The 23,146-nt window shown below is 48.1% G+C and overlaps 1 protein-coding gene across 1 annotated transcript; it reads left to right on the forward strand.

Annotated features, from left to right (window-relative positions):
- Positions 1-1,478: 1,478 nt before the first annotated feature.
- Positions 1,479-21,506, forward strand: FOXJ2 (forkhead box J2). The gene is made up of 11 exons (XM_084879074.1): positions 1,479-1,728; positions 7,676-8,022; positions 9,551-9,625; positions 10,590-10,658; positions 10,840-10,980; positions 11,440-11,638; positions 14,475-14,918; positions 15,342-15,443; positions 16,240-16,449; positions 17,343-17,441; positions 18,317-21,506. The coding sequence occupies exons 2-11, from the start codon at positions 7,690-7,692 to the stop codon at positions 18,403-18,405; spliced, it is 1,761 nt and encodes a 586-aa protein (XP_084735200.1). The 5' UTR covers positions 1,479-1,728; positions 7,676-7,689; the 3' UTR covers positions 18,406-21,506.
- The last annotated feature ends 1,640 nt before the right edge of the window (positions 21,507-23,146 follow it).

Consider the following 23,146-nt stretch of genomic DNA (forward strand, 5'->3'; position numbering starts at 1 on the left):
TACAATTGAAAAAGCAGCCTGTATTGGGTAGGCACGGTGAGTATCAAGGGCCTCTCTTTGGTGACCGGTTCCATATTACAGATTTATAATGCTCGGCTTCCTTATGCTCAGTTCAGAGTTTTCTCAGTTCCACGCTCACTTACCTCTTCATAACACTCACCCGACAAGCATCTATTGAACTCCAGGATGTTATCAGGGTAACACCTTAACTTCACCCTAATCCCCATAACCCTATAACCTATCTCGGGGGACAGAGAAGCCCATCACAGATACTCCTGAGAAAAACGGGCATGCTCCTCTGCCTATGGAACACACCAGCATGAGAAAAGGCCAGCGACACAGAATTGCTGTGCACTTGACAGCTCGTGTCCGGTGTGAACGAGGAGAGGCGGCCTCCCGGAGGATGGAGAGCCGTGGATGGGAGGATGGCGAGCGGCGCGGAGCAGCGGGGTCCAGGCCGAAAGCGGGGCTCTGCGCCCGGCCCGGGCTGCGAGCAGCAGCAGCGGCAACCCCGGGGGACCGGAGGGGGCAGCGGCGCGGCCTCTCCGGGCGCAGCGCCCCCCGGCGGCGCAACCCGGCCCGCGGCCCGGCGCCGCCCGCCCGCCCGCTCCTCCTTAACCCGCGCGGGAGGCGGCGGCGGCGGCGGCCCGGCGGGCGGGGGCGGGGGAGGGGCCGCAGCGCGGCGCGGAGGCCGGGGAGGAGCCGGGGCCTGCAGCGGAGCCGAGCCGAGCCCGAGCCCGAGCCGAGCCCCGGCACCGTCCGTCCGCCCGCCTTCTGGCTCCGGGGAGCCCGGCCCGGCCGCGCGGGGAGCGGTGGCAGCGCGGGGAGCCCCACGCGCCGAGGGAGCGCACCGGCCGGCACGGGGCCGGGGAGGCGCTGGCGCCGCCGTAGCCGGTGCCCGGGGTGCGGAGCCGCGGCCTCCCGGACCCCGCTGCCCGCCCAGGCCGCCCGGGGCGAGCGGGGAGCCCGAGAACCCCACCCTCCGGGGCACCCCGGAGCGGGGACGGGGCGCCTCGCCCGGTGGAGGAGGAGACCCTTGCCGTCCGCGCGCGCGCGCGGGGGAAAGGAGAGGACACCCCGGTCGGGGACGCGTCCCCCCACTTCTTGGAGGCGAGCGAGATCCCCGTTCCGGCCGGGGACGCACCTCCGAAGGAGAAGGGGGCGATCCATCCGCACGCACACTCTCCGCACTTCGGGACTTTGGAGCGAAAGGGGGTGCGCTGACGGCGCAGGCACCCCTCCATCCTCCCCGGTACTCACAGGAGCAGAGGACACCCCGGGGGGAGGAGAGGGCAGAGCTGCCCCCTCGCCTTCCTGGTGCCTAGACGGTGGAACGGGGCCGAGCCCCTCCGCTCCGGTGTCCGGCGGACGGGAGGAGCCCTCCACTCCCGAAAGAGCCAGCTTGGGGGGGAGGGGGACTCCCCCAAGGGGGAGGAGACAGCTCCTGGTTGGGAGAGGCTCCTCCCCTCCTCCCCGGCGTCACAGGCAGGGTGTGGGGGGTGTGCCACCTTCCCCAGGTGGGACCCCCTTCCCCTCCTCCTCCTCCTCCCTCGGCTCCTCATCCTCAGGGGACCCAGATCCCCTCCCCAGCTCGGGAGGCTCCGCCAAGAACCGGAAGAGCCACAGAGGATGAGACGCCTCAGCCGCCTTTGAAGAAGGGAGTCCCTCCGACCCCATACTCCAGTACCAGGTGGTTCCCTCCTCTGGCTGGGGGAACCTCGGAGACAGGTTAGTGCATTCTTTCATCTTCTCTCCGACGTCAGCTTTAGGCAGTGGTGGGTGCAGGGGTCTGATGAGATGGTGGCTCTTGGGTTTGATCCCTGGGAATGGTTAGAAGGATAACTCAAGAGACTTGTGTTCTGAAGGAACGCCTGGATTCGAGAACCCACACCTTGCTCTGTGCAGAGGCTCTGAGAAGTGGGCTCCTTAGTGTTTAGGGGTGGGATTCACCTGGGAAGTGTATGTTTCCAGGCTGACAGCAAAGGGCTATGGGAAAACACCTGCGTTTTTCGGTGTTATCCATCCATACTGTGTAACAGTGATGGACACATCCCAACTAGACTCCCGTGTCACCCTGCACCCCTGGGGCCGTCTCCCCTGGACAGTGGGCCCTCTCACCTGCAGAGGGCCCCCTCACTCGAGTCATGGTGGCATCGCATGGCCTGCCCTGGTTTGGGGCTGCCGCTGGTAGGACCTTTTCTTATCTGTAGCCCTAACTTGTCTTTATGTCCCGTCCCTGTGATGACCGCTCCCTTGAAAGAAAAGCATGCGGTCCCCACTCAACTGTGCCTCAGCCACCTCGAGGCCTCCTGTCCCGATATTCCCGCCATCTGTCCAACTCCTGTCCTTGGCGGACGGTCCCTCCGGAAAAATCAGGTCCTGCATGGGAAGAAGGGACCTGTTCAGCCTCCTTCCAGCTTTTCCTCTCAAGAAGCTGACCCGCCAGGGAGATGTGACTTCTCAGGAGTTCCCTTCCCCAAAAGCACCTGAGTCTCGTCTCCTCCCTTCCTGGTTCTTGTTCAGTCCCGAGTCTCTGGAACCTTGTATTTCAGTTTTTCTTTGTAAGGTTGGAGTAAGGACTCATCCAAGTCCAGAATCTTTAGAAAACGCGGGGAAAAGGCGCCAGGAAATTCTTCTAGCTGAGCCCAGGCTGGTGTTTAGGGGAGCTCTGCCCTTCGGCCTAGGATCACGAACGAGAATGGGACACCTGCCTTCTTGCCTTGTCCCTAGGGCATGTCTTCTGTCAGGGGTACTGCAGCCCATGGCACTGCCAGGTGGGAGGCTTTGGGTTTTTGTGTTTCTTCTTTCTCTCTTTGGCCCATGGATGGGTTGAGTCCCTACGTGCATCCACTTGGACCCGGAGTCTACCTGTCAGTTGTGTGCCATATAGGAGTAGAGGAGACAGAGCCACAATCCAGGGTTGTATGGCTGTGCTTTAGAGCAATGTGGCGCATATGTTTCTTCATTCCGGTGAGTGTGGCTCCATCTGACCTCTGTCTGTGCTTCAAGTGGGTATGCTTCTGGAGACAGGTACAGGTGTGCGTTTCAGACCTAGAATTGTATGTTCCCATAAGGCTCTGAAAGCAGGTCCCCCTGTGCAGCGACCCAGGGAGGGTTCTGGTGAGGATGCCCGGCTGGAAGGAAAGGCTGGGCCTCCCCTGGCCGGCGGGAGCCCTCAAGCGCGGCTGCATCCCAGGCAGCAGGGCAGCCCAGCCTCAGGCTGGGATCGCCTCTGTAGGTCTCACAAGAGAGCTTCATTCCTGGTGTCTCTAGGCTCAAGAGCATGAGGATCTTTCGGCTCTTAGTCCCAGAACTCCTTCCCTGACTTTTGAAAAAACGGCTCTGGTGCAACAGCAGTTTATTTCTTCCAAAGTACTTTACCAGATGCTGGAATGCAACTTGTTGAGCGGTAACACCTCCAGGTGTACCGCCACCACACGGCCGCCCAGGCCCTGCTTGCTCCGAGTGTTCCAGTCCCTGCCTCTGTGGAGTCCGTCAGAAGCACATGGCTCTGGGCTGAGCGGGCTGTGATTTAGAGAGCGCTGTTTTCTGGGTCACGTCTTATGGCCAGATCTAGGCCACCCCCTTCTTCCCGCCCCGCCCCCTTCCCCCCTTCCCCCCACTGAAAAATAAGAGATGACATTCTCCCATTCCTTCATCCCTGGAGTTTGCTCGGTCCTGACATTGATCAGGGATACTATCCCCCCCCCCCCCCCCCAAAAAAAAAAAGCTTGAAATTCTGACATCCTGCGAATGATTGCAAACTCAGTGTGCAGGCTTTGCAGTATAAACCATCTCCGGCTTTCCGCTCCCAGTCTTACCTCTATGATCTGTCAGTTTTCTAATTTTTTAATGTCTAAGGTTCTTTTTCCCCCATTCAGAAAAAAAAAAAAATAATAGTTACACTTACTAAGTGCTTTAAGGTATTAAGGTACCTGGGGGGGAAAAAGGGGACATCTGTAACACTTTTAACAATAAAGTTAATTTAAAAAAAAAAAAAGAGTATTAAGGTAATCTTCACAACAACCCTATGTAGGTATAGTTATCATCTTTAATTTACAGATGCAGAAACTACAACACACAGGGGTTAAGTGACTTGCCTGAGGTTGCAAGGCCAGTAGGTAGTGGAGCCGGGACTGAAGTCCAGGCAGCCCACTGGTAATGGGTAATGTGGTTAGCTTGGCCATTGCTCTATTATGTGCAAAGCAGGAAACGATCGCTCCTTAATGCCTGGCCTTGGCACCATACGGAGAATAATTACTGGCCTTGCAGATAAAATGGGAAGAAAACCGTGCCTGTAATTTTGGGTCTTACATGTCTCATCCAGAATTCAGCCTTCCACTCCAACAGAACGTCTTTCTGTTTTCCTCTGCCTCTCTCCCCGCACTGGAGTCCTCCTCAGACGCCCTGTGGATGTGATGGAGCCTGCCCTTTGGCTGCCTTTCCCAGTTTCTGTGGGTATTTCCTTTCAGTCTTCCAGCGCGCAGAGAAGAATGTGGCCTGACTCAGGTTCTGCCCGAGCCCCGTGGCACCAGGCCCACCTGGAGAGAGAGGTCTGGGGAACTAGGTTGGTTGGACTGAGAAATGGAAGTACCTCTTGTTTGCCTTTCTAATAATAGCCCTGCACGCCAGCCTCATGCCATTATTTTGGGGAGCGTGGAATGTGTGGCAGCCACGAGCTCATTAAGCTTCATTCACTTCCCTCCAAGGGATGAAGCCTTGGCGGTGTTCAGGACCTCGGCCCTCTTATTAGCAGGGGAAACTGAGGCATCGGCACTTGAGGGAGCAAGGGGTGGTTAGGGATGTTTACTGAGTCAGTGTCAAGGGTGGGAATGGAACACAGGAACCTCCCGAGTCTGAGCTTTTTCACACTGGGTTGCCCTTCAAGAATGGGGAAGTGACCGGAGTGAGGAAGTGGGATGGGTGGAAGGCGAATGGTGCTGAAAGATCGGGAGGACCTTTTGCTGCAAAGCTTCTTGCAGCTGATGAGACTGGAATATATTTTGAGTGCCGGGGCATATCTGGAGGGCTGACCCGGAGGGTGCTGGAGAAAGGTTAAAGTTAACCCCCGTGTCCTAAACCTGGTGCCGGGGTAAGGATAGGGAAGGGCGCAGAACAGCCAGCGACAGGCTGAGCGTGCTTCCCTTCCCGGAAGTCACCCTGATTGGCATGTGCCCAATGGGTTCTGTAAGCCCTCTGACCATCTACCCTCATGCTCCTGTCCAATGTGGGGGGTGAGTTTCAAATGAAATATCCACTAAAGGCTTGAGATTTCCCCGGGATCTTTAGCAGGAGGTCCTAGGGGGTAGGGTAGACTTTCTTCACAGACCTCCCTGTGGTCACCGAGTACCCGCTCATTGTCTAGTATTGCCCAGCTGGGATAAGCCGGCCATGGGACCCGGTTACTGCCCCAACAGCCCTGCTTTACCACAGGGGCTGTGGTGCTCTGATTTAGGATAGTGCCAGGAGGTCTGAGTCTTCCTGGGATGATTCAGTATCCCTATAAGTGTCCAAGTTTCTGTGGGTGGTGGGAGAGAAGATAGGAATAAAAGGAAAACCCCTCTATAAAACTATTTATAAACGTGATCTCCCCCTCTTCCCCCTCTTCTCCCCCCTCCCCCCCCCAATCCCCTTCTCTTGTCAAGCAATGCTTGGGTTGCAATTGGATCTCTGGCTGCCTGGGCCCCTGAGGCACTAAGGTGTTTCCTTCGTCCTTGTAGAGTAGGCGTGCTGCTGGTGACGAGCTCAGGGCTGGGTGCCGGTGTGTATGTGCAAAGACAGTGTAGGTGGGGACCTTGCGGGGGAGAGAGATGACCACGAATGCTGACGTTTAGGAGAAAGGGGTGAGTGTCAAGGGGGCGGGGGATGGGGGGAGAGTCGCTGACCATGAAGAGCGACGGATAGCCTGGAAGAGGGGTTGGAATCGGGAGAGGGGGAGGCAGCTATAGCTAGGACTGAGCTCCGGGTGGCCAGGTGTTGTGGACTTGTGTGTAGTTGTACGTATGCGCGTGTGCACAGTATCTGTGCGTGGATTTAAGAGATTACACACCTAATGCGTTTCTGTCCAGGATTCTGAAATCCGAGGCGTGCTAGAGAAATGCCCTGGCGGGGCTGTCTGCAGGGACAGGGAGGAAGAAATACTAGTTGGAATCTGGAGGCTGTGCAGGCACAAACCTGTCAGGCAGCAAGTGCTTAGGGGGTTGCTGGCACCAGCTCCAGGGGAGTTGCCAAACGGCTACCACGCAGTTCCTGCCGGCCTTGCTAGACCCTGCGACACAGAAGTCCCCCACCGTTCTCCTCCTTCCCCCACCGAGGTGTCACTCTAGCTACACCTCCCTGCCAGTGAGAGCGCCCAGGCTGTGTGGGTGGCAGCTGGGCGTGCACACAGCAGGCGTGGGCGATTTGGCAGCGCCAAGAAGTTTGCATGAAGGTGCAGCGAGCGAGCGAGCGTGCGTGCCTGGCTGGGAAGAAAGGAGAGAGGAGGAGGAGGAGGAGGAGGGCGGGAGAAGGGGAGCCAGTTCTTAGCCCCAGAGTGGCTATTTTTAGCCAGGCTATCTGATTGTTAGCGGTGTGCACCCAGCTGGGTGTCTCCCTGGCTTCGTGAAGCCCAGCAGGCCCAGAGAGGTGGGAGGGCCCTGCTGATGACTTCCTCCTGGTGGAGGTGTCTGTGGGCCGAGCTTGCAGAAGAGGTAGCTTTCAAGGTGCGAGGGCAGCAGAGCTCAGGAGCTGTTACCTCTGTGTGTGTGTGACTTCGTGCTGTGTTGGTAAGGTATGCGGTATAGCTAATCGTGATCTCTGTTTACGTGTCTGTCTTACATCTGTCCTTTGCTGGTGGTAGTCGTATGTAATGTATGCTTGGTATATATTTGATATGCCTCATGCACATGTATGTGGGCTAAAAGAGGCCGATGCTCACTCTTTCTAGCGTTTGGTGTATGCTTCATCAGTGTATATTTCTGTTTAGAGTCTTTTTCTTCACATGCTCACTTGTGCTGTCGGTATATGTTGTATGTAAATTACCAGCAAGTGTCACATAATTGAAGAATAGACTTGGCAGATGTTTCCTGCTATCTAAGTGTATTTTTTTTTAAAAAAATTATTTTGTACAGCCGAAACCGGTTTGGCTCAGTGGCTAGAGCGTTGGCCTGCGGACTGAAGGGTCCCGGGTTCAATTCCGGTCAAGGGCATGTACCTTGGTTGCAGGCACATCCCCAGTAGGGGTGTACAGGGGGCAGCTGATCGATGATTCTCTCTCATCGATGTTTCTAACTCTCTATTCCTCTCTGTAAAAAATCAATAAAAAATATATTAAAAATTTATTTTGTACATACTTTAAAGATATTATGTTGTAGGGCTTTCAGTAAGGAGAACAGAGGGAATAGCTTAGTTGGGTGATTTGACCTCACTTTTAGAAGGGGGAGACTTCTAGGTTATGTTCCACATTCAGATGTAGAGTAAGTACCAGTCAGTCTGTCATCTGGTAGATGGTCAGTCTGATTGGTGATAGATGCTTTTGGGTTCTAGGACCACGTGGAGGGCTGGCTGTCTCTCAGAGAAGTTGACTGAGGGGATTGTAGAAGAAAGAAACTACCTTCTTTCAAGCACTGGGATTCGGGTATTACTTGCCACAGAGTTAACACTCCTTTTTCCGTTTCCTTTGCCCATTTCTCTGCAGAACCCAGAAGAGCCATGGCTTCTGATCTGGAGAGCAGCCTCACCTCCATAGACTGGCTCCCCCAGCTGACCCTCCGGGCTACCATCGAGAAGCTGGGGAGTGCTTCCCAGGCCGGCACCCCGGGGGGCAGCCGCAAGTGTCCGCCAGGCTCACCCACAGACCCTAACGCCACACTGAGCAAAGATGAGGCGGCAGTCCACCAGGATGGCAAGCCACGCTACAGCTACGCCACCCTCATCACCTACGCCATCAACTCCTCCCCGGCCAAGAAGATGACCCTCAGCGAGATCTACCGCTGGATCTGCGACAACTTCCCCTATTACAAGAACGCTGGCATCGGCTGGAAGGTGGGATGGCTTCTGTAACCAGCGGTTATTTTCAGCCTTTGACAACTTTTTTTCCCCCCTCCTCCCTACTTTTGTTTCTTTAATCTGGCCCAGTTGACTGACCTGCCTCAGGCATATGATATATACTCCCATCAGCTACATCAGGGAAACGACAGTGATACTGAGCCTCTAAGTATAGTTGCGGGGCTAGTAGGATGTTGTTGTTACGCATTATTCCCTCTTATCTTCTCATTCCTCAAAAAGAATATCCACTCATTTCACAGGTATTTATTGCCACTCCACTGTGTTCAAGTCACTGTGCAAGGGATGGCACTGCTTCTTCCTACATGGTCGTAGGAATCCCATCACATTTCCAAAGCTTCATTGCACATAGTCATCATCTTTTTAAAAACTGTCCACCAGGAAAAAATATATAATTAGGTCCTTTACCAACAGCTCATCGACCAAGCAAGTGATGAGAGGATAAGTCACTTGGCTAGAGATTAAAAAAAGAAGGGGACTCCTCTTCCGAGCTAGGAAGGAAGATGGATGGTGTCCGTCCTTTGGAGTACCAGTTCATTTGGCCACTGCAGCGCAGAATGGGGTTTTAATGGAGCTCTCGCCCTGTATGAATCACCAGTTGATATACAAACCAGATGATGAGCTGAAGACTGTTGAGAGCATTCAGTTTTTCTTTTCCTTTATGCATACGCCCCTGCTAGCTACCAAATCTCCGACACATTTACACGGCACTATTTCTTTCCTTCAGATGTAACCCATCTATGGGCTGTTGAGAAAACAAGGGTGAACTGTGCCTTGTTTTACCCATAACTTGTATTTATTATCATGAATAGAAACAGTTTTAAAACTGTTTGTAAACAGTTTTTGTTGTTAATCTTCACCTGAGGATATTTTCCATTAATTTTTAGAGACAGTGGAAGGGTATGAGGGAGACAGAGAGAGAGACAGAGAGAGAGAGAGAGAGAGAGAGAGAGAGAGAGAGAGAGAGAGATATGAGAGAGACACATTGATTGATTGCCTTGCTCATGCTCCAACCAGGGCCAGAGTTCTTTCTAGCTTACAACCGAGGTACGTGCTATTGCCCAGAATTGATCCCAGGACCCTTTAATCCGCAGGCCAACACTTTATCTACTGAGCCAAACTGGCAAAGGCTAAAACTTTTTTTTTTTTTTTTTTAAACTCTAGATAGAATGGTATGGAAATTGGGCAGATGTGATTTTGAGGCATTTATATATTCTTATCATCAATTGGGTGGGAAGATTGAAAAACTACAGAAACAGCTTTCCAGAAGCACCTGGTAGCCACATTTATAGCCAACACTGCTCATCCATATAATTTCTGCATTTTTTCTTAGTTCATTGTTCTTGCCATCTGTTAGGTGTGCTCCTTCATCAGTAAGGTTGCGTTTACTCTGACACTTGAACTTTGTTTTGTGTTATGTCCTTTGGTGTCCCTGTGTATCCTATTGATTGGAAAATGCTCTGCTTTGCACAATGCTCAAATCTAACTGGTTTCTGTGCTTTCCCAGAACTCAATTCGGCACAACCTTTCTCTCAACAAGTGCTTCCGGAAGGTGCCCAGGCCCCGGGATGACCCTGGGAAGGTGAGATTCCGCTCGCTGTAAGCACTGAAGGAGGAACAGGAAGGAGAGAGAAGTAGCTGACAGCCCAGACTCTTGTGGTTGTTTTAATTACTCAGAAGAGGAAATCATGTTAGAGAAGCAGCTTTATTTTTTCTCAATGGAAGAGCTTGGCAATCAAGCTTGTAGGGCCCCACTAAAACGAGTGACTAAGGAAGATTGTAAAATCTTTTTTTTTTTTCCTTTTAATATTCTTATTGATTTTAGAGAGGAGGGGAGAGGGAGAGAGAAATGGAAACATCAGTAATGAGAGGGAATCATTGATCGCCTGCCTCCTGCACCCACTTCGCTGGGGATTAAGCCCACAACCTGGGCATGTGCCCTGATCAGGAATCGAACCATGACCTCTTAGTTCATAGGTCGATGCTCAACCACTGAGCAACACCCGCCAGGTGTGAAATCTTATAAAAAATAGAAATAGTTATGTTAAAGTTGACTTTGCTGCCCTGTGGGTTTGTGTGTGTGTGTGTGTGTGTGTGTGTGTGTATGACTCATTCTATAATAGATGTAAAAGGTGGTCTTAATAACCTTTTAAGAACTTTTTATCTTTTAAAAGAAGAAGAGGTAGGTCATTCTCTTCGTTTGACAGATTTGGATGCTAAAGCCCAGGAGAGTCTTGCCTCAGATCACATGGAAGAGTAGCTATTTGAACTAGGTATTATTGTTCTATCCCTCCAGAACAAGAGGTCTGAGTTTACACCATATGGGATATCTCTGATACCCCCTATTAGGACAAACTTACTCCTCAAAATTAGCTAGTATCCTCAAGCTTCTGTGTGAATTTTCAGTCATATATATATATTTTTTTGTCCATTTTACTTAATACATAGAACTGTTACTTTATGAGAAAATCCTCCCAAATATCTCCTTTCCCAAAGGTGAGACTTTTCATTGAAAATGGTTTTGTTGGTGCTGGTTCTCCTTCTAGGGCTCTTACTGGACCATCGACACTTGTCCCGACATCTCCCGGAAAAGGAGACACCCACCAGACGATGATGTAAGTCCCCACCTTGTGGAGAGATGTCTTTTCTGAGCCAGCTGCTCCTTCCGCACTCTTTCCTGAGTTCTCAGGCCTTTTATATATCGGGGCAAAGGCCAAATACCAGCAGAGGTGAAGCCATGGGTCTTGGGGAGGAAGTTTAGCTTCTGCTTATGGATTTCTATTTCACGCCCCTCAGCTATCCCAGGACTCACCAGAACAGGAGGCAAGCAAGAGCCCTCGGGGAGGCGTTCCAGGGGGCGGAGAAGCCTCACTGCCTCCAGAAGGGAATCCTCAGATGTCGCTGCAGAGCCCCACATCTATCACCAGCTACAGCCAGGTAGTAAGGAGAGGTGGCAGGGGAATAGAGGGAGATGGATGGATGGATGAGTTGGTGGCTGGGTGAATGGGTGGATAGGTGATTGGGTGGTTAAATAGAGTCATCTACCTTTCAGTTCAAAAGTATTGAGTACCTGTGATACAATAGGCAGATAAATTGGTCATGAAGGGGGGAGCAAAAGAGGGAAGCTGAGAGAGAGAGAGAATGAGAACAGAAACTTGAGAAAGATTAGGAAAAAAAAGGGATGAGAAGAAGGGGGCAAAAAAAAGTTTATAAGAGAAATAAGTGCATGGATGTAGCATAGTGAAAGCACAAGAGGCTACATCAAAATATGAACATATGCTCATTCGTTGCAAAGTTGGTAGAGGATGAAGACAGGCAGGAGAGCTTGGGGAGCACTAAAGGGGTGGTACTGGTCCCTCCTTGGGGATGCGGATCAAGTCTTTCTTCTGTTTGTAGGGCACAGGATCTGTGGATGGTGGAGCAGTGGCTGCAGGGGCTCCAGGCCGCGAAAGTGCTGAGGGCCCCCCTCCCTTGTATAACACCAACCAGGACTTCAAATTCTCCTATTCAGAGCTCAATTTTCAGGATCTGAGCTGGTCCTTCCGCAACCTCTACAAATCCATGCTGGAGAAGTCTTCCTCCTCCTCTCAGCATGGTGAGTCTGAAGGTGGGACGGGAGCATGGGCATCCTTGTGTTTTTGAATAGATGGTGACATTCTCTTTTCTCCCTTCTTTCTTATTTTTAACACAAGGAGAGGTTGATCACTGGCCAGGGGATGCATGTCATGAATTAGTACTGTTTGGAGTTGAGCTCTTCTGGCTTAGTTCTGAAGGACAGCTGTTTCAGCACACGGTCTGGGTTATTAGCTTCAGGAAGTGAGTTGGAAGCATCCCCCTTGTAGAGGGAAGGAGGATTTTATTGCTGTAATGACCACTAGGGGGCAGCAGTTCTCTTTCCTTAATAGTCAGTATTTCTTTGCCTACTCCCCCCCTCAACCCTTCCAGCCCTACTTTTCTTTGTGAGAACAATTTAATCTTATTTTTTAGCATATTTATATTTGTTAATTTTTTATAAGTAAAAATTTCAAACAGATGTAAAATTAGAGAAAATAGTGTTATAAACCCTCATGTTTCCATCTCCCAACTTAAACAGTTACCAATATTTTGTTAAGCTTGTTTCATTCACCGCTCAGCTTTTTTTCTTCTTCCCATCACCTTTTATCCCCCTTGATGCCCTCTTCTACCTCCACCATCCCCTTCTTTTTAATTGGAGTATTTTGATGCAATTCTCAGACATGTCATCTACCTGTAAATATCATTTCAACATGCATTCTTAACAAAAAAGACATTTTTTTTTGTTATTTATATATATTAACCCACCACAATTTAATGTAAGTTTATATCTTGTTCATACTCAACTTCCTGATTTGAGAATGATTTAAAGTCCTTATTGGGAGACTCAATCTGGTTCAGCCCTCTGGAATTCCTCTTTTGTTGTTGTTCTGTTTTGTTTTTAAATAAATTAGAGGTAGTGGTAAAGTCAAGACTTCTCGGTGAGGGGATGGGTAGAAATGGAAGAGGGTATATGGGGATAAATGGTGATGGAAAAATAAATAAAATAAAATGTAAAAAATAAAAGACATTAGGTAAATCATCAATCTTCTTTTTTTTATATAATAATATATTTTATTAATTTTTTTTTTTACAGAGAGAAAGGGAGAGAGATAGAGAGTTAGAAACATCGATGAGAGACAGTCATCGATCAGCTGCCTCTTGCACACCCCCTACTGGGGAGATGCCCGCAACCAAGGTAACATGCCCTTGACCGGAATCGAACCTGGGACCCTTGAGTCCGCAGGCCGAAGCTCTATCCACTGAGCCAAACCGGTTTCGGCCAGATCTTCTTTTTTTTTTTAATTTTTAATTTTTTAATTTTTTATATTTTATTGATTTTCCACAGAGAGGAAGGGAGAGAGACAGAGAGCCAGAAACGTCGAGAGAGAAACATCGACCAGCTGCCCCCCGCACACCCCGCACTGGGGATGTGCCTGCAACCAACGCACATGCCCCTGTCCGGAATCGAACCTGGGACCCCCCAGTCCGCAGACCGACGCTCTACCACTGAGCCAAACCAGTTTCGGCTCGGCCAGATCTTCTTGTTCTATACTGTGGCCTTGTACAGACATCAGGAGATGAATGGAATGATTAAAAGTAGTTAGGACTTACTGTTTGGAAATTTTATATTAATTGTCATGAATTTCTTTTAGAAAATATTTTTATTGATTTCAGAGAGGAAGGGAGAGAGAGAGATAGAAACATCAATGATGAGAGAGAATCATTGATTCTCCCTGGACATATGCCCTGATCTGGAATTGAATCCATGATCTGCTTCATAGGTCGACGCTCAACTACTGAGCCACACAGCCTGGGGATTTGAATCTAGAGTTGTGTTCTAAAATTGTAGCATTTGCATGAGAAATTAATCCAACTCAGGTGATTGGTTGATTGGAAGGGAGGAACATGGAGGAGCTTTCATAAACAAAGTAAAAAGTTATATTGGTGAGGACAGCAAAGTGTTCGCTGAATTTTAATGTTGGCCTAAAGCCCCTAGCCTCAGTCTCTAATTCTCTTCTGCCTAATTTGTTTGAGAAATTCATCAATTCCTTATCTACTGCTCACTGAAGCTCCATTTGTTGGTAGTGAATACAGTAGAAGGGTGTAGAGACAATAAGGAAGAGGAGAGAATAGACTCTCATGGCTTTATTTTATTTATGATTTACTTTATATATATATATTTAAAAGATTTTATTGATTTTTTACAGAGAAGAGGGAAGAGGAATAGAGAGTTAGAAACATCGATGAGAGAGGAAATATCGATCAGCTGCCTCCTGCACACCCCCTACTGGGGATGTGCTTGCAACCAAGGTACATGCCCTTGACTGGAATCGAACATGGGATCTTTCAGTCCGCAGGCCGATGCTTTATCCACTGAGCCAAACCTGTTAGGGCTTATGATTTACTTTTAAAACTTGACCTGATGTCTGGTGTCTTTCGAAACTATGATTAAAACCTATACTCAAATCCTTGTACAAAAGCATAGAGAGGGCCCTAACCTGTTTGGCTCAGTGGATAAAGTGTCAGTCTGTGGAATGAAGGGTCCCAGGTTCAATTCCAGTCAAGGAGGTATGCATGAGGCAGCTGATGGATGTTTCTAATTCTCTATCCCTCTTTGTAAAAAAATCAATAAAATATATTTTTTTAAAAAGCATAAAAAGGTACCTGCAGACCTAAAATTTCAGTGGTCACCACACTGTCAAGGCCTTCCCTCTGCTTTACCAATGAGGGGCCAGTGCCATCCCTGCTGTCCCAGATCATCCTTGTCTTTGGAGTCTGTGGTTTCCATGTGAGGCTGCCCACCTCAACCCGGTGGAAATCCTGTGGAGTGAAAATGCATTGCCCAAGTGACTCGCCTGCTTCCTCCCACCCTGCAGGCTTTTCCTCTCTCCTGGGGGACATGCCACCCTCTAACAACTACTACATGTACCAGCAGCAGCAGCCGCCTCCTCAACAGCAGCAGCAGCAGCAACAGCAACAGCAGCAGCAGCAGCAGCAGCAGCAGCAGCAGCCACCACCACAGCCACAGCCCCAACAGTCACAGCAGCAGCAGCAGCAGGCACCAGCCCAGGGCCCCTCAACTGTAGCGGGTGCTCCTCCACTGCACACCCCAAGCCCAGATGGTTGTACCCCACCGGGGGGCAAGCAGGCTGGGGCTGAAGGCTATGGGCCTCCCTCTGTGATGGCCATGCATCCACCCCCACTGCAGCATGGAGTCTACCACCCTCATCAGCACCATCCCCACACCCACCCTGCCCAGCAGCAGCCGCCACCACAGCCCCAGGCACAAGGCCAGGCTCCTATCAATAGTACTGGTTTTGGTGAGTAAGGATAGTACAGGGATATGCTGGGGGGATGCTGGGAAGTGGGGGCGGCGAATGACCCCTTTTTCTGACTCTGGCATGGAGGTCCAATTGGTGAGGAAGTAAATACCGAGTCTGGCCTCTCCTCTGTGAGCTTATCTGATCTAACTCACTGCTACTGGAGCTCTGATTGAGAGAAATTGTAGATAAACTGGGATTGTTTTGTATATTCTCCAGTCTATGAGCTGAGCTGTCAATACCTAATGCATAGATAGCTTTACTTGTCCCAAGTCTCCAGGGAGGGAGATTCTAAAATTGTCTACGTAATGCAATCGATCGCCTGTATGGATGCAAGAATCTTACATGTGGTCAGTCTGCTAATGAGTTGACTGCCATCTTACACTTGGCTCTCTCTTATGCCCCACTCTGTCCTCTTTACAGCCTTTCCTCCTGACTGGTGCTCCAATATCGACTCCTTAAAGGAAAGCTTCAAGATGGTGAATCGGCTCAATTGGTCCAGCATTGAGCAGTCACAGTTCTCAGGTTAGTGATGACAGAAGAGAGGAGGGATCTAGTTGGAATAGACAAACCCCATAGAAATCAGAACCAGAAGGGAATGGTTAAGTGGCTTGAAGATTTCATTATTTTCCCTCCGTATTTAAAAAAATATATGTATTTTATTGATTTTTATTTTTTACAGAGAGGAAGGAAGAGGGATAGAGAGTCAGAAACATCAATGAGAGAGAAACATCAATTCAGCTGCCTCCTACACACTCACCACTGGGGATGTGCCCGCAACCAAGGTACATGCCCTTGACCAGACTCAAACCTGGGACCCTTCATTCCGCAGGCCGATGCTCTATCCACTGAGCCAAACCGGTTAGGGCTTCCCTCCATATTTCACAAGGTAGATGATATTGATATGATTTGCAAATTAAGTTCCATAAATTTAGCCTTATCTCAAAACACGAGAGTGGTTTATCCTAGCCAATTCTTTCTCTGGGAGAGAGGGAAGGCTCTCAGAAATTCAGAAAACCTGGACAAGTGGTTTGAATTTTTGTCACCATTTCCTGACAGTGTGACCCTGGCTCATTCCTTCAGCTACTTTGAAACTTTGTTTCACTCATCAGTAAGATCAAAACGATAACACGAATTTCATAACAAACAAGTAGAATGAGAGTTTGAAAACATAGAGCTCTAATGGAATGCCAGTTATAATGGATAATGCATTTAATGGGTGGTATTGATTTGTGATGTGGTTGGAACAGTGAGATGGGGTAGATCCGATAGGGGCTCTGGGCCTCTGCAAGGTTAGCCTTTCTTGCTTCTCCGCTTGCAGAACTGATGGAGAGTCTGCGACAGGCAGAGCAGAAAAACTGGAGCCTGGACCAGCATCACATTGCCAATCTGTGCGACTCCCTCAACCACTTCCTTACTCAGACTGGTCACGTGCCCCCTCAGGGGCCGTCCCACCGGCCACCAGCCCCTGCCCGAATTGCTGACTCCTGTGCCCTCACCAGCTGCAAACAAGAGCCAGCCCTAAACCAAGGTAGGAACAAAGCTAGTGGTCAAGGAGGTGGAGACTCTGATGAAAAGGGAGGGGAAGGAGAAGGACAGAAGGAAATGGAGAGAAATCATCTAATGGGCAGGGATCCAAACTGAGCAGCAGGACAAGTTTGTTCACCACATTGACTGAACATTTATCTGTAAAGTCCTGAAGAATGCCAAAGAAATAGACCGTGTGATTCCTGGACATGGAAGATGAGCATTATGTAAGAAAAGGGAGGAGAAAGTCTCCATTCCAAATTTGTGCTCAGTAACCCATACCTGAATCATAGCAGGTGAAGTCTTGGTTCTCTGCACTTGTATGATCATCAAACCAGTGACAGAGAGATTCAGTGATCCTAGTTCTTTTTTTCTTTTTTAAAAAAAATATATTTTATTGATTATTTAATTATTTAATTAATTAATTTTTTAATTTATTTTTTACAGAGAGGAAGAGAGAGGGATTGAGAGTTAGAAACATCGATGAGAGAGAAACATCGATCAGCTGCCTCTTGCACACCCCCTACTGGGGATGTGCCCGCAACCAAGGTATATGCCCTTGACCAGAATAGAACCCGGGACCTTTCAGTCTGCAGGCTGATGCTCTATCCACTGAGCCAAACAGGTTTCGGCAGTGATCCTATTTCTATATTTGTCATCCTTCTAATACATGACTATGTTCTTTCACAGTTCTCCTATGGGGGTCCTTTATACCCTCCGTGGTGAGGATTGATAGCTCCCGCAGAAAGCCTTCATGCCCTCGGAGGCTGTAGAACAGAGCAGGGGAGGGGAGGGGAAGGGAAAGGGAGGGAAGGGACTGCTTTTCCCCCTCTCTATGGGACTCTGCTGCATTGAGTAGAATGATCCCACTCAAGTAACTGTTCCCCTGTTTGGCAGTGAACTCTTACGGACACCCACAAGCCCCGCACCTATACCCTGGCCCGTCACCGATGTATCCAATCCCCACCCAGGACTCAGCAGCGTACAATCGCCCAGGTAAGAGCCAGAGAGCTTGTTTGACCGCCAAGCACTCTCTTCCCTGACCAGATGTTTCACTTTCTTCTGTCTCTGGGTCTTCATTCCCTGCACCTTCTGGCAGGAACGAGCCTTCATGATTCTAAAGGCCCGAGTTTGGGTCACCTGAGGCGAATGTCATGGGAGACTAGACACTTACTTTGAAATTATCTGGTCCCTGCGATAACGAAAGGCAGTAAAAGCATGACTGTAAATAAAAGATGGATAACGTAGAATATTTATATCTAACTTTAGGAGCTGAGAGATATACTCAGGCAAATAAATGAACATGATATGCAAAACATAAAACATAGCTGCTTTGTGTCCCTGGCTACTTTCCTGTTGCCTGACCTCTGGTATCAGGGGCCTGGGATTAAATGATCTCAGATGGTAGGAGTGCCAGGGGACACCCAAAGTTATCAGAAACAGTACAAAATGAACTGTTTCACCTGAAATCCATTTTAGAAAAAATCCTGCCAAGCCATAAGCGTTTTCAGTTGTGGGAGTGACATTGGAATCTTTGTCCATGTATTCCTTACCATATAATACACACATTTCTGTGCTGCTTTTCAAATACTAGTACATTCTGTACGTTGTTTGTCATTATTACCTAGTCTTTGTAAGTGTAAGTGTGATGGCTGCAAACTGTTATATTGGCATGGAAGCTGGTTTGGTCTAGTTTATTTCCTGGGGCCTCATTGAAGTTGTGGCTGGCCACAAAAATAACTCAGGGATGATAAGAACAGTAGGTTCACCGGACATTCCTCGTGGTTTGTGGGGGCTGAGCACTGTCCATCTAACTGATAGAATAGCTTCCTGTCTATTCCCCTTTTAATGTCTTTCTCTCTTCCTGATAGCACACCACATGGTCCCCCGGCCGCCGGTTCCACATCCTGGTGCCAACGAGGAGATCCCCGATGACTTCGACTGGGACTTGATCACTTAGTGCATCACAGAGTGTGACTCTCAGCCCAGGGCCGGGCGGTGAAGCCTGGCAGTGGGGAAAGAGCAGCCCCAGCCCATCCCTTCCCCCGCTGCCTGTATATAGATATATATCCTCTTGTTTTGTTCTTTCTCTGTCAGAGAAATCACCGCAAGATGCTGCCGAAGATAACCCCTTTTCCCCGCCTCATTCTTCCTCCTTCTTGTTTCCCCCCTGATTCTTTTATTCTTATTATGTTACTGTTATGCGTATTGGTTATATGCGGTCCCCTGTCTCCCATCTCTATACCATCAACCATGTGCACCCCTTGCTAATTTAAAGTCATCTGGCTGGAAGGCGAGGCCGTGATAGCTGCAGAGAAAGGTTTCCAACTCGGATTTACCTTTCACTCTGAGACGTTCAATGCTGACCATACCTTTCGACCTTAAATTGTTTTCTGTTCCTGTCAGTTCAGTCCAGGACTGGAGAGGCCACATTACCAAGTAGAAGGACCTTAGACACTGCTTGGCAGCCAGGACTTTGCAGGTTTTACTCAATGGTGCTAATTTTGGCCTCTGAGCTCTTCCCTGTCCCTTCATATTTTCAGTCCTTACTTCTGTTGGTCCTCATTCCCCACTAAGGGTAAGAGTGATGGTGGTGGTGCCCGAAGGTGACAGCAGAACCCTGGTGGAATAGGAGGCCTGGGTTGGGTGGTGTAGAGTACTGCAGCAGGGCAATGAAATGTGAAACATCCAGCGATCTTACCTAATAATAGACAAACATGTAAATTGACTGTACCTCCGCTAAGCCACCAGACAATCAGGAGTGATATGCAAATTAACCCAACTAAAGTGGCCGAGTGACTGGGGCGGGATGCTCAGGGACTCTAGGCAGTGTCGGAAGGCGGAGTTGGAGCTGGAAAGAGGTGGCTCCGGGGCCTGGGTGGAAAGGGGCTGGGCCGAAGTGGAAAGATGGTGCTGGCATCCAGGGAAAGGAAAGCCCATTCTAGCACGAATCTTCGTGCATCAGGCTTCTAGTTGGTATATAATACTCTTATCAAATCAACATCCATTGGCTTGTTCCTAAGCCATTCTCGAAGGGAGATAGGGCGGGTCTGGGTCAGAACTCTGTTGCTATGTAGGAATGAGGACAGCTATTCAGCATAGGCTCGGCTTTTTGGAGATGTTTTCAGTGTAACCGTTTTGGCTTTTGAAACATAATTTTCTCTGGAAATGTACTGTGGCTCTTACCTGCATTTACAGATTAGTCTTGCATCCTCTTTCCCACTCAGCAAATACTATGTTGTCTTCCTTTTGGTTGTTGGTTCAACTCCCCTACTCACCTTATTTTCTCCCCTCATTTTCTGGCATTCTCATGATAGAAAAGTAACCCATTATCACTCTTCATGTCCTCATGTCCCAGGACAGGATGGGAATCCCTTTCCCACCGATCATAGCAGAACCAACCTGAATTGGTGGTAGGAGGGTGGGCAAAGGAAAATGGAGCTGGCATCGACACAGGAAAGAACTCTTTCAAGTTCTTTCATTATATAGGCAAATGCTCTGTTGGAATCCAGACCCTTGGGGCTGTAACGTTTACAGTGGCCTTTGGAGGGGGTGAAGGAGCTTGGCAGCGTGGGGTAAATAATCTAGAAGGAAAAGTTCAATGAGAACCAAGGGAGACCCCTTAGGAAAAGGTATACGGATAACTTCTCTCCTTTAACAAGGAGTGGCCATGATTTATTGCTGCAGAGTATTCAGAGTATATTGATATTCATTGTTGAATTGTAGTTATGGGTGGGAAGAACAGTTTTACTACCGTTTTTATTTCTCTGAATGTTTAGTTTCTGAAAGCTACAGGATATAATGTATGGACTGGACAGGGCCACTCTCTCAGTGATTTCTGTTTGTTGTTTTTTTTTTGTTCATATTTCTTTATTTACTGATGATTTCCAAAAGATTTAGCTTTCCACTGCTGCTTTCCCCCCCCTCTCATCCCCCTCCTTTCTTTAGAAGGGGGTTATACATGAGAGTTGGTTGAAGATGTCCAGTGAGGCTGAAGTAAAGAGGCAGGGAAGGGCCGTTGACTAAAGAGCACTTTATTTCTTTGAAGTTCTTTGTAAGAAGTGGGGGTGTGAGTGGCTTGAATTCCCCCATTGTGTTGGAGGGCAGTTAGTGGGGTTAAAGTATGACATAATATTTTAAAATTGGGGATAGGAGAATTTCTCTTAGAGGGTGGCACAATGCCTTTGCCCAGTGTTTCTGTTTTGGGCATCTTTCTTATTCCTTCCAATCAAGGTGCCTCCTGCACACAACTTCCTGTCTGTTCTCCCTAAGATGTCCCCTTTATGTGTTACCACTCCTCTTTTGTAAACTCCTTTTCTACTCAGATTCAGCAAGGGTAGACTAAATCATCCATGTAAATGTCCCTTGTTTACAAATCATCTGTGTCTCAAAGAAAACTACTGTGTTTCCCCGAAAATAAGACATCCTTCGAAAATAAGACCTAGCGCATGGAAAGATAAGACATCCCCTAAAAATAAGATCTAGCGCAACTTTGGGAGGAAAAAATTAATATAAGACACTGTCTTATTTTCGGGGAAACAGGGTAGTTTCATTAAGAACTCTGGTGGGCTGCCAGAGTAACTGAAGTTCGGGGCTAGGGCTGGAGATTGGCCATTAGGCTTCCTTGGACTTAAGGTCCCCCTTCGCTAAACTCAGCCTTGCTCAGTGGCAGCAGAAAATCCTGACCCTCTTTGGGTCTTAGTTCCCCATTCCCCACCACGAAATGGAAGAATACTACTTTTTCTTGTTGGTTCAGCATTGCTGGGCTGGAAGTATAGTCGTCGTTGTGTTGGGTGATGTGTGCAAAACTGCAGGAGCTCACTGCCTGCAAGATGGAAATACGGGGGAAAGAGGAGGAGAGGGACAGAAGGAACAATTACTTGGTGTAGATCCACCTATCCCTGCCTTCCTCTCTTTAACCTCTATGTTTCTGGTTTGGTGAGTCCTTCCTACCACTCGTAATGCTTTGCATTGGTGCAGGCTGGGAAGGGGGGGTATGGTCTCACAATTGTTGTTGTTGTTTTTTTGCATGCTTTCATAATAAAAACCAAGAAGAATGTTTATGGTTTTATCTTATTGATGCTGGTCTCAAGTTTCTTCTATGCCAGGATGGGAAGGGTATGTGAAGTGTTTGTTTTCAATTGGTCTTTTGCCCCTCCCCACCTCATACCATAGGGTTTGATTAGATGACTATTTTTTTTGGTGGGGGGAGGGGAGGGAAGATTGATGAGAGACAAGAATGAACAGTAGGTCATTAACGTTCTCATTTTCAAATGCTATTAAAAATAGTGAAATATTGTTGAGAGGGACATTCACCCTTTGCAACTTGGTGTATGGACAGGTCACCTTGCTTTAATTCTGGGATATTTTAAAGATTAAATGTACTGCAATTTGGGGAGGAATTGGGTCATAATTATAGGTACTCCCCAGAGTTTCTCATCAGCAATTAGGGAATTTCATTTTTAGGAATATTTCAGATTACATTTCCAAGGTAAATAGTAATCTAGGAGACCAGCCATGCCAACTATTCATTCCTCCTCATATCCTTTACTCTTGAGTAAAGGAGTTTGAGACTTAGGGCAGTGGTCGGCAAACTCATTATTCAACAGAGCCAAATATCAATAGTACGACGATTGAAATTTCTTTTGAGAGCCAAATTTTTTAAACTTAAACTTCTTCTAACACCACTTCAAAATAGACTCTCCCAGCCGGGACCGGTTTGGCTCAATGGATAGAGCGTCGGCTTGGGAACTGAAAGGTCCCAGGTTCGATTCCTGTCAAGGGCATGTACCTTGGCTGTGGGCATATCCCCAGTAGGGGGTGTGCAAGAGGCAGCTGATCGATGACTCTCTCTCATCGATGTTTCTGACTCTCTATCTCTCTCCCTTCCTCTCTGTACAAAATTAATAAAATATATTAAAAAAAATAAAAAATAAAAAATAGACTCTCCCAGGCTGTAGTATTTTGTGGAAGAGCCACACTCAAGGGGCCAAAGAGCCGCATGTGGCTCACGAGCCGCAGTTTGCCGACCACGGACCTAGGGTCTTAGGAGATGTTGGGATTTCCAGAAGCCTAGCCAACTGCTATTATAGCAAGACTATAGATATTCCCAATAAGATTTATTTGCTGCATATCTAGAGATTTGATATATTCTGAGTATCACACAATGAACAGAATCCACAAATCTATTGAGTCTTGCAAGGAATCATGAGAAAGCATTTATTTCCATAAAAAATATAAGCAGATTAAAATAAAAGTTAGCATTGCAAATATACATCATATTAGACATTACCTCACAAGTGAAAGAATTCCTAGTTGTTTGAAATTTCCTGTATAATACTTTATAACAAATTTGTAGTTCAGACCCTCACCTCAACTTTTAATTTTCTGTCTTTACATTAAAACACTGTATTCAGCTTTGATGAAACTATGTTTAACAAACCTGAAACTTTAAATGTTTAACACATACAGGTTTATATACAGAAAAATGAGAAGGTAATAGGGAGTTGAACAGTGCTTTTATAAAATGAAAGAAGGATAGATGGAAAGCTATATGCATATATGTAGGGTTGGAATGGAGAAAGTAGAAGAAAATGTGTGGTCATGAACAAATTAAAGTGTGATAGTTAATGAATATTGGGACTCTGGATAAACAAGAAATATGAATATGTGCTTGGATAAAATTCTTCATTTTGCAAAAT

Source organism: Pipistrellus hanaki (assembly GCF_964339955.1).
Source record: "Pipistrellus hanaki genome assembly, chromosome: 3".
Classification (NCBI taxonomy): Eukaryota; Metazoa; Chordata; class Mammalia; order Chiroptera; family Vespertilionidae; genus Pipistrellus; species Pipistrellus hanaki.